This window comes from Callorhinus ursinus, unplaced genomic scaffold (assembly GCF_003265705.2).
Source record: "Callorhinus ursinus isolate GAN/ISIS: 27379988/994484 unplaced genomic scaffold, GSC_fseal_2.0 scaffold6, whole genome shotgun sequence".
Lineage (NCBI taxonomy): Eukaryota > Metazoa > Chordata > Mammalia > Carnivora > Otariidae > Callorhinus > Callorhinus ursinus.
This window is the reverse complement of record NW_027397068.1, coordinates 18153390-18165617: the sequence shown is the minus strand read 5'-3', so window position 1 is coordinate 18165617 and position 12228 is coordinate 18153390. Positions and strand designations below refer to the sequence as shown.

At 36.7% G+C, this 12228-nt stretch overlaps 1 protein-coding gene across 6 annotated transcripts in view; it reads left to right on the top strand.

The window, feature by feature from the left end:
• MMS22L (MMS22 like, DNA repair protein) overlaps positions 1-12228 on the top strand; it is a 128609-nt gene that overhangs the window by 24786 nt on the left and 91595 nt on the right. For all 6 annotated transcript variants that reach the window (XM_025862847.2, XM_025862866.2, XM_025862857.2 and 3 more), the window contains one exon: positions 5453-5515. In XM_025862847.2, the coding sequence (XP_025718632.1) occupies positions 5453-5515 (63 nt within the window). The remainder of the gene's footprint in view (positions 1-5452; positions 5516-12228) is intronic.

Genomic DNA, 12228 nt, shown 5'->3' with positions numbered 1-12228 from the left:
CACTGGTACAACCACCCACAGTTGCATTGCTGAAATCACTCTTCTATTTCATACAGAGAACTCCATAGGAAATTAGTGCTTTTATTAGCTCTGAATCGAGATAGTAATTGAATTGTCTGTATTTAAAGTAGCTTAACCTTTGTCTTTTAATGTCAGCAGTTCCTGTGTGATTATCTTTTGCCAAGATACATATATTTTTAAAAATCTTAATTCTTTTTTTTTTCTTTAAAGAGTTTATTTATTTGACAGAGAGAGACACAGCTAGAGAGGGAACACAGGCAGAGGGGGTGGGAGAGGGAGAAGCAGACTTCCCTCCTGAGCAGGGAGCCCGACGCGGGGCTCGATCCCAGGACCCTGGGATCATGACCTGAGCTGAAGGCAGACGCTTAACAACTGAGCCACCCAAGTGCCCCAAAAATCTTAATTCTTTATGGGGTGCCTGGGTGACTCAGTCGTTAAGCATCTGCCTTCGGCTCGGGTCATGATCCCAGGGTCCTAGGATCGAGCCCCGCGTCGGGCTCCCTGCTCAGCCAGGAGCCTGCTTCTCCCTCTCCCACTCCCCCTGCTTGTGTTCTCTCTTTCACTGTGTGTCTCTCTGTCAAATAAGTAAATAAAATCTTGGAAAAAAAAATCTTATGTAGGAGGTTTTAGGAGGAAAAAGCTATGATATTTGAAAAAGAACCTTTCATATAAAAATAATAAAGATGCATAATATATATGTATATGTGTATATGTAAAATAGACTTTGCCTGTATTCATGAGCCCTCAAAGAGTTTCAAATGTTTCTGGACTCTTTAATAGCTTTTAAAGAAAAATACAAGCTCTCTAGTTGTTACTAGTTTTCATTAGGGGGGATACCTTCAGCATATTGCATTTGCACAGTGTTTAATATCTCACAGTCAGTTTTTATCTCAGTTAAGTATTGCGAAGCAGATGAGAGGGTAATATGTCCATTTTATGGGTAACAAAACTGAGGTACACCGTACTTAAATATCAGCCTGTTTTTATCACTTAGATAAACTTGATATTAAAGTCCTCCTAAAGACTGCCTTTTATGAATAGGCCTTTGGTAGGGTAACGATGTGTACCAGTTTGCCATGGACAGTCCCTATTATGCCTATGATCCCCTTATCGTATCTGGTTAGTTTTCCCTTTTACTCTCAGAGTGTGTCAATTTGGTTCGTAAAGTCATATAATCATTCTAATCTATGAAACTTAAAGGCATATTGACTCATCCTTTCAGAGAGATTATATAGGATGTTAATTTGGGTCTGGGATATATTTAGATCAGAATTTTGAAAATTATCTGAATTCATTTTTCTCCTTATGATATAGTATCATAGCCAGCTGCCATATAGAAAATGGCGATGCAGGGGCGTATGGGTGTCTCAGTCCCTTAAGCGTCTGCCTTCGGCTCAGGTCATGATCCCAGGTTCCTGGGATCAAGCCCCACATCGGGCTCCTTGCTCAGCTGGGAGCCTGCTTCCCCCCCCCCCCCCCGCCACTGCCCCTGCTTGTGTGCACACTCTCTCTCTCTGTCAAATAAATAAATAATCTTTAAAAAAAAGAAAATGGCCATGTACTAAGCATACTTTATTTCACTAACAAGTAATCTGGTGTGAGAGGATGATAGGAAGTGATAATGGTTAGACCTACATTCATCAGTGGAGAATATCTCTAATGTGAAAACCATAGAGATGTTTCAGTTTTTAAATGTGAACTGCTTTGCTCTGAAAGTTAGCATGAAATTTTTACATTTTAAATAGGTTTCAGATATGCTTAATTTTTTAATTTTATTTTAAAAGTTTTGTGTGAATTGAACTTTGGCTATATGTATATTTAAATCACGAAACTTGCCAATTGCTTAATATAGGCTTATAAGGAAAATTTGGTATCTCGTTTCTCATGCCAGAGGCTTTAGGTTTTCATGTATTTCTATTTAATGCTTTTCTTTCAACCTAGATAAGAGTGTGTTATCCTCTCACAATCCCTGTCATCTACTTTAAAAGTAAATATCCTTTAAAGAGAAAAGATATTTTTGGGCATTGCAGGGATCAGTTTAACAGTATTTTCCCTGCTCAGAACATAGTGCAATCAGTCAGGCCAGCTGTTGCTCGTCTTTGAAACATCTGAAATGGTGACTAGATAAAAGGTCTGAAATAAAACCTTAAAGTGAAAGTTGTACTAGGTTACCTAGTCTGTTGGAAGTGGAGTATGAGGGATCTATTTTATATGTGTGATGGAGACACCACTATCCTGAGGCTTAAGTGGGTGTCTTAGCTTTGATGGTGGGATAAGACATATAAAACATAGCCCAAAATTGATGACTTCCTATTTCCTTTTTATTGGAGGAATTATGTATAACTTAGTATGTAGAAAACAAATGTAGATGCTTGAGGTTCAGTTTTGCTGTGGGGAAAAAAAATATCCTTTGATACATAGTCTCTTACTCAGACTTGATTTGGGCATGATTTAGTTGCCATTTAATCTGAATGATGGTTTGTTTTTGTTTTAGATTATAGCCACAGTATGATGAACAGAGTTGAAATTCCTTGGACAAGAATTATGTTACTTCTCTATGATTCATGTGATTCAAAAATGCCTTGATAGAACAGAAATTTAAATATACTCATTAACACTATCAAATTATAAAGCTAAATACACCAATCCTGTCATATTCCTGCTTATTTGGGACTAGTGGTGATGTTTTCTTTGTAAAGAGCAATATAAAAGTGAATTACTGAAAGCTGTGGGAAGGCTTGTTAGAAAATGGAAGGAATACTCGCTTTGGAGCAAAATCCTTGCTCTGACTTGTATATACATGACCTCTCAGACTTAATTGTGTTATCTGTGAAATGGAAAAATTTTCTTTTGAGGAAGTAATAATGTAAAGACACTAACTCAGTGTACATATAGTATTATGGGACAAAATGGTCTTTTTTTTTTTTTTAAGATTTATTTATTTATTTTAGAGAGAGAGCGAGCACGTGAGAATGCCTGGGCCCTGGGCCTGTGCAAGTGCGGGGAGGAGCAGAGGAAGAGAATCTTAAACCGACTTCCGCCAAATGCAGGGTCCAGTGCAGGGCTGGATCCCACAACCTTGATATGACCTGAGCCAAAATCAAGAGTTGGATACTCAAGTGACTGAACCACCCAGGTGCCCCTAAAATGGTCTCCTTTTGGAAGAGTTTTAGGGCACAATCTCAAGGCTGCTCTCATTTCTGACACCAATTGCAAGCCCAAGAATTCCCAAAACCATATAATTTACTTAGACTTACAGAACTCACTGAGAACTCTTATACTCAGGGTTATGGTTTATTACAGGGAAAGGATAAAAATTAAGATTAGCTACGGAAAAGTATATAGTGCAGAGTCCAGGAGAAGTACCAGATGTGGAGCTCCTTTTGTTTTCTCCCCATGTAGTCAAGATCCGTTAGTTCTGGCATCAGTGTGTGTGTGACAGTATGTGGGGAGTATTTCCAATCAGGAAAGCTTGCCCAAACTGCAGTGTTCAGTTTTTATTGGAGCACCATTGTATAGGCATGATGGATTGATTGCCCACATGGTTGATCTCAGTCTTCAAATCAGCTGTCCTGGTCTCCATAGCCCTTAGTGTAGGTCACATTGTTGGGTTTTGGGCATGGCCAGCCTCCACCTTCAACTGTAAGACTATTCAGTAGGACTCTAGGCCCCCAGGCAAACAAAGATACTCCTTATCAGGTATAACATTCCAAGGATCTAGAGATTACTTACCTGAATCCTTGGCTTCAGTAAAGGCCAGACTCTTTCGGCAGAGCCAAATGCTTTACTACACATTCTCTCATAAATGTTTTGCATTCACTTTACTTACATAAATGCATTTTAAAAAGTCAAAAATTCTTCTGCTAAAAATAACCAAGTCATTGTGTGAGTTATCTATTACTGTGTAACAGAACTTGGCAGCTTAAAACAATAAACATTGATTATATCACACAGTTCCTAAGTGTCAGGTATACTCAACCCTGAGTAATTCACAGCAGGAGCTTAGCTGGATGGTTCTGGCCCAGGATCCTTCATGAGGTTGTGGTTAGCTATCAGCAGGTGCTTCAGTCTCTGCAGACTTGACTGGAGCTAGAGGATTCACTGCCAGTCTTTCTCATGTTGTCAGGAGACTTTGGTTACTACTGATCACATAGGCCTCTGCAGGCCTGTTCACACTATGGTTTTTCCTGACAGAGTCAACAAGAGAGATTTTCATTAAGATGGAAGCTTTAGTGTCTTCTAACCTAATCTTGGAAGTGACATACTATCACTCCTATTAGTGTTGATATTCTGTTGGTGACAGACCAACTCTGGTATGGGGTGGGGTGGGGTGGGGGTGATGAAGAGTTAAATAAATGTGTGAATACTGGGAGATGGGTCATTTGGGGCCATTTTTAGAGGGTGGCAACCACAGTCACTGAGTACCTTTATTAAGGAAATGTTTATTTAGTGATTTTATGTAGTTAGCATCTTACATGAACATTCTCCAGCCATTTAGAATCAAGAATATTGAACATGCTTTAATCGTTTATTGGTCATTTGTGTTCATCCTTCTGAACAACAATAGGGATGGTAGGATATGGAGAGGCTCTTTGCTTCTATTCTTTAAGGCCCTTGGCTTTGCCTTTTGAGGTCTTAGAGTTACCTTTTGTACCTTTTTCACTCTGTCAGGAACTAGATGTTCCTTGCTTCCTCTCAGAGGCATTCTCTTTGCTTCTGGTTTTGACCAATATGCACATATATCCAAAGCTTTAAGAACTGAGTAGCAAGTGAACTGTGTATCCTGTGAGAAAGTCCTCCAGGCTTTGCTGTGGGAAGGTGAAGTCGTTTTTAGTGCCTAGCTTTTGTGTAGTATTTTGGCTTTTTGAAAGTCGTCTTCAGCTTTCTTCCTTATTGTGAGGAGTTTTGCAGCTAGTTGGGGTTGCCAGATAAGTGACCATTGATTAAATGAGGTAGCACTGTGTATATATTTTTTTAATTTTCTGTATAAAATTTTTAGTTACTTGTTAACTAGAGTAGACTCTCTTGACATTATTGTGCATAAAATGAAAAAAATCTCTGGTGAGTACAGAATAAGGAAAAACACTCAAGGCATAAAAACTCCACAAACTACATGAAGTTTTTTTGTGGTTTTTCCTGTTAGATTATATATGACAGCAAAAATTAGATATTTGTTAAAACATTTATAATTTTATAGAAATCCCATTGCTTAATAGAACAACTGATAGGGTTTATATTGGATTGGAATAGTTATAAGCTTTTTTTCTACCAAGTCTGTCACATAACTCTTTGTCCAGGTAATTTTAGACATTCAAGAAATTGTAATGATGTCTGATAATAGAGAAGATGTTTGTACTTCCTAGCTTGCTGTACTGTAATTTGAATGCATAATTAAGAGTAATAATTTTGGTGCAATATTCTCCCTTTCTAGAGACAAATGGAATCAAATTGGAATTTTGTAGAAGAACTGCTTAAAAAGTCCATCAATGTTCAGGTATGCTTTCAAAGTGACACAATTTGTGGGCTTTGCTAAATTTTTAACGCTCCAGATTTTATAAGAACCAAGCAAACTCTTAAAATGATTTAAATAACAAACTTCGTTTACTTATTAAAAACCTGAGGTAGAATCCTCATTCTTTGTTAATGAAGGGTCAACATGAGATCATTGCTATGAGTGACTATCCTTTGAAGATTTTTATTTTAAACACTGAGTTGCCAGTTGAAGGACAAATAAAATTATCCTAGTTGGTGACTTTGACAAAATGTATTCAGAATAAGTAGCAGATGTTTCAAAACTATAAGCCATTCCTTGACTGTATGGTATCAAGTCTAGGAGACATGATGAGGGAGATAGTAGCATTGGAAATTCAGCTGTATCCTCATCACAGCAGGAAGGTGACTTGCCTTGCTGAGCAATTTGTCTTACAGGCTCGAATCATACTTTTAACTGATAAGGTCCTAGTTTCTGAGCCCTCATTTCATACGTTATCATTTTTCTTTCTGCAGAGCTGTTAATGTAGTGCTTCATGGCCCAGAGGTCAGATTTGACCTCCTTTTAAAATAGTTTTAAAGGTGCTATTCATCACATCTTTAAACATACTGTATTGTAGTCCTGTAAAGTTTTGTAATATAAGTTACTTATATAAGAATTTAAGGGGAAATTTTAGTAAAGAATATTATTAAATTTGGGAAGTAGATTACTTTTCTGTTAGGAAATAAAGATTGTTAAAAACTTGTAGAGGAATAAACAAATATGATAGTACAAGATTGATATATATATCACATATACATACGTACATACCCATTTATACATACAAACACACGCACATACTCACTTATTTTGTAGCCATATCTTTAAAACTCATTTAATAGAGTGAAATTGTCTTTTCCCTGTTATCTATATTAACTTAATTTTTTTAGGTGAAGCATATAATAAGTAAGTACATTTAGTTTATAATATGAATCTTCTAATTGAGTAAAGATTCTAGGTTAGAATTCCAAAGATCTATGCACATATTGTTTTTTTTTTATGTCATTTTAATTGGCTTTCTCCTTCATTCTTTTTGAGAACATACTGATTTAGTAATTCAGAAAGTCTCTTACATATATTTTTTTTTCTTTAAGAATGTAGGGAATCACTAAAAACTGTTTATTGTTCTTTGTATTAGCTATTAATCCAGTCTCAATGCCTTAACATAACATAGCTTAAAAACCTCTTAGTTATACTTCCTTTAGGCTTTAACAGTGTATCAATTTATGGTTTTGTTCAGGTAGGTTTTAAATTACAGAATATTTCTTAGGAGGCTCTAAAGGTTCATATGGGTAAGTACCCATATATTCATAATGATCTGGGACAAACAGGAGAAAGAATTTATCATCATATCTCTTCCATAGCAAAGTTTGCTCTTTGACCAAGAGATTGAAAACCCTCCTTCAACCCTTTTAGTTGCTTGAAAATTAATTATTTTTTTCTTTGGATTTATGACTCTAATTTTGATGTTAAATGAAGTTAACTCATTTACTTGGAAAAAAAAAACTTTGGAATGTCTTACTCATAATGTGATAAAAGTTATTCTGATACTGCATAATATATGTTTACAATATAACTAGTATTTTAATGGTGTTAGCTAAACCTGTCTTGAAGATAAATAAGTAATTCTTGGAAGTAGGTAGTATGATCATCAGAATTTTCCTGGCTTTTGGTTTCCCAGAATGTGGGACTTCCAGTGCTAAAACCAGAAAAGCCCTGAGCAAACTGAGAGGCCAGTCTTCTTAGAAGTAGAGAGAGTATAGCTAATCCAGGAAACTTTCTCTGGGAATTTAGACACAGTGTAAAGTCAAAATCATTTTTCCTGTGAGAGAAGTCATTATAATATTTAGAAAGAAGTAGTCCATTTTCTCTAGTGATCTTTCAATTTTGTCATGCCTTGATTGTATCAAATTAGATTTTAAAAGTAGTATAGTACTACTTGCTGGAGTTCTTGAAATCAATTTTGTGGGTGCAGTAGGCGGTCATAAAGAATAAGTAATATGTTTGAATAGAACCATCAGTTTGATTATATCTGTTTTCCCCCATTGAGGTAAATTAAAATCTGACCATGCTCATGCGCTTTGACTTTATCTCCAACAGTGAAAGAGCCCATTTGCAATATTTAAAAAACATACATTCCACATATAAAGCAGTCGTCAGATATAATTGATAGGCATGCCACTGTAATTTTAATTAAGCAAATAAGTTCCAAATCTTTTTCTAGCCAGAAAGGATTTTCTAGAAACAGACATTGTAGTTTGTTAGTAAAAAACATATATTGTTTAATTTTGCTTCTCTAGGTATGATTGAATAGTTTTTACCTTAAAAACAGTTTCTTAGAGGCAGTACTATTTAATATTTGTGTATGCTGACAGTATTGTTCTACCTTTAAAACAGCATTATTGTTTTCATATGAAAAGGGGGATTTTTCCTTTTATACTACCTGCTTTTTAAAGCCTCATTTTCTGACATCACAAACAATTTCCTACTAAAGGCTATGGGTGGGTATAAAAAGAAATCCTAAACAAGTGTAATATTCTTTAAAAATTATTTTCATTTGCCAAGGAGTCTGAGGAGTGCAAGACTAAAAACAACTTAGAATGTGATTAGATTTGAATGATGTGGCACTGTAACCTTTTTTTTTTTAAGACTTTATTTATTTAGGGGGAAGAGATAGAGCAGGGGGCGGGGCAGAGGAGAGGGAGAGGATCTCAAGCAGACTCCCTGCTGAGCATGGAATCCAGTGCAGGACCATCTCACAACCCTGAGATCATGACCTGAGTTGAAACCAAGTCAGACATTCAACTGACTGAGCCACCCAGGCACACCTGGGACAGTAATCTTCGAATTACTAATTCAAAATCATTGTGTTTCTTGGACAGACGGATCTTGACTGGGATATTGAAGTTCAATTTACTTTTTTTTTTTTTAAGATTTTATTTATTTGACAGAGACACAGCAAGAGAGGGAACACAAGCAGGGGGGGTGGGAGAGGGAGAAGCAGGCCTCCCACTGAGCAGGGAGCCCGATGCGGGGCTTGATCCCAGGACCCTGGGATCATGACCTGAGCCGAAGGCAGACGCTTAACAACTGAGCCACCCAGTGGCTTCGGTGGCCACCCAGAGCCACCCACCCACTTCGGTGCCCCGAAGTTCAATTTACTTTATCCAATCCTAAAAATAAGTCCAGTCAGGCAGACTGACAGTCATTATTTAACTTGCAATTAAATTTTATTCTTCTGATGATTTCTTCTAGGTAGGTTTGTTATGCCTAAAGAAATGAATCCCCAATTGTTAAATTGCTATTTTTATAAAATAAGCTAAAAGTATTTTTTTTAATCCCAGTATAGTTAAAATAGCGTTATATTAGTTTTAGGTATACAATATAGTGACTCAACAATTCCATATATTACTCAGTGCTGATCATAATAAATGTACTCTTGATCCCCTTCACCTATTCCACCATTCCCCCGCCCACCTCCCCTCTGGTAACCATGTTTGTTCTCTATAATTAAAAGTCTGTTTTTTGGTTTTGTCTTTTTCCCCCTTGTTTGTTTTGTTTCTTAAGTTTCATATATAAGTGAAATGATACGGTATTTGCCTCTCTCTGACGGGCTTATTTTGCTTAGCATTATACTCTCCAACTCCATCCATGTTTTTGCAAGTGGCAAGATTTCATTCTTTTTTTTTATGGCTGAGTAATATTCCATTGTGTGTGTGTGTGTGTGTGTGTGTGTGTGTGTGTGTGTGTGTATACGTGTGTATACATACACACACCATTCTTTATCCATTCATCTATCGATGGACACTTGGGCTGCTTCCATAATTTGGCTATTGTAAGTAATGCTGCTATAAACATAGGGCTGCATATATGCTTTCAAATTAGTATTTTTGTACTCTTTGGGTAAATACCCAGTAGTATGATTACTAGATCAAATGGTAATTCTATTTTTAACTTTTTGAGGAAGCTCCATACTGTTTTGCAGAGTGGCTGCGCCAGTTTGCATTCCCATCAACAGTGGAAAGAGGGTTCCTTTTTCTCCACATTCTTGTCAGCGCTTGTTTCTTTAGTGTTTTTGATTTTAGCCCTTCTGACAGGTGTGAGGGGATATCTCAATATGGTTTTGATTTGCATTTCCCAGATGATTAGTGATGTTGAGCATCCTTTCATGTGTATGTTGGCCATAAAAGAGTAAATGTTTCCATTTTTAGTTCAATAAAAGAATTTCATGTATGGAATATACTTGAATTTAATATGCCTAAATTTGATCTTTCAAAATAAAGATAGGAAGGCATTCTTTAAAAAGTGGGGCACCTGGGTGGCTCAGTTGGTTGTGCATCTGCCTTCGGCTCAGGTCATGATCACAGGGTCCTAGGATGGAGCCCCACGTTGAGCTCCGCACTCAACAGGGAGTCTGCTTCTCCCTCTGTCCCTCCCCCTACTTGTCCTCTCTCTTTCTCCTCTCTCTCAAATAAAATCTTTAAAAAAAATTAAAATTAAAAAGGACTAAAGCAGAGATCAAGAGCAGGCACTATGGAATATTCTGGGGTAGCTTTCTCATTAAATAGTTTATGCACACTCACACAGCTGGGATGAGACACAGAGAGCCCACAGGGTCTTGTGAAAAATGCAGAAGCTGAGGAGCATAGCCTCTGGGATTGAGGCAGGCAGGTTTAAGGCTGTGTAGAAAAGAGGGGCCCATAGGCCTTCTGGTTTATTAAAAAATCTTTAATCAGAGGGCACGGATTTAGATGTAGTCATTCAGACCTCTCGTTTAGGTAGAGTTTGACCTTAACACGCACAAAATTGAAATATATCAGCTTAAGGTACGATACTGAGAACCTGTTACATTTATTATATGATCATCAAAAGCGTCAACATTGGGCCTAAAAAAATACATCTCTTGTGGACAACAAAGTAATAGCTATCCCTATGCAAGCACTGTACTTAGCACTTAATGTGCTTTCTTGCACTTCATGTTTATGACAGTCTTGTGAAGTTCCATTTTACACATTAAGAAATGAGGGCCTTGGCCAGGTTAAGGAGTTTGTCCAGGTTCACATAGATAACTGAGAAGTGCAAAGCTGGGATTTGAGTCTTCATATGTGCTTTATTCATAGTGTGCTCTCCCAAAGCATTTGACTTTGTAGAAAAAAAATATATATATATATTTTTTTTTTCAGAGGGTCAGGATGGAGAGGGGGAGAGGGAGAGAGAGAATCTTACGCTCCATGCTGGGCATGGAGCCAGACACAGGGCTTGATCCCACAACCTTCAGATCATGACATGAGCCAAAATCAAGAGTTGGCACTTGACTGAGCCATCCAGGTGCCACTGTAGGATTCTTAATAAAAACTATTTTTTTTTCATTATTTCTATTTTAAGGCTTCTTTGATGCTATGTGTTTAATTAATAATCCATTTTGGTTTCTAGACCTCTTTTGGTGATACTTGTGGAAAGCATGTCAATTTTTCCATATTTTTGTTTGTTTTGTTTTGTTTTGTTTTTTCTCTCCAGTAAGTGTGTGTTGGGAAAATGTAAGATAGGAAAAGATTAATATCCTCAAGCATTCTCCAGTACTCTTCCTCACTGTATTTCAGCTCTTTTTTCTCACTATGAATTTGAGCTAAGATGTCTATTTGCTTCTCTACTCCTGACTATTTTGTATTCCTATCTCTGAGTATCTGGACTTGAAGATGGCCAAATTCTTTCTCTCCTTATTCAGCTGATGTGCACAGACACACATTTTTAGAAATTTTTAAGAAAAAAATAAGGGAAAATGGTTCAAAACAAAGCAATAGTTGAATATGCAGAACATGAAAATGTATTTTATAATAAATACTATCTGTAATTAATTAAGGGCTAAACAGACTTACTTTTTAAGTCACACCTAACCTGCCAGAACTGTGGAGAAAATGGTATTTTCTAAGCCATTACTTTTCATTGTAATCTGTAGTCACTATCAGGAAAAGGAAGGAAAATTTATCTCCTGTCCTTTAAAAAAATAAAAAGTCCCACAGGATATGATATTTTTGTGTGAAATGAAGGTAATGAAACTGAAATGGTATGAGACCTACATGAACTAACATATGTAAAATGTCACATAATGCCTGACAGTTGTTTTTCCCAAACCTCGTGTATTTTATGATTTAAATATCTTTTTGTGGGTTTTACATTGCATGTGAAATGAGTTTCAGATACCCGGTAAAATAAAACAAACTCTTCAAAATGAACCCACTTTAAAAATATAACCTGCTTTTTAACCTTGAAGTATAATAAAATTAGCATGTTTTAATTTATGAGTAGTGTGCCACAGGAATGAGCCTGGGTCTTGTTTAATATTTTCATAATAAAACCAAAGAATGTTAGCGATGGACAGAAACCTCTCTTCTTTGGTTAAATGAGTTTACTTGTCTATTAGAGAAGCTAAGTATCCTTCCCTAAGCTGTACAGCTACTTGGTAAAAAGAGGCCCGAACCTAGATCTCAGTTTAATTCATGAAATATTTGTGGAGTTTCTTTGGCAAGCCAGACAGTGTGCTGGACCCTGGAGAATTACCCTAATTCTCAGGAAGCTTATAGACACTTGAAAGCTGATAAACACTAAATTTAACAAGGTAAGTGCTGTGATATAGGTGTGTGTAGGATGCCATGGAGCGTAAAAGAAGGTCACTGTCA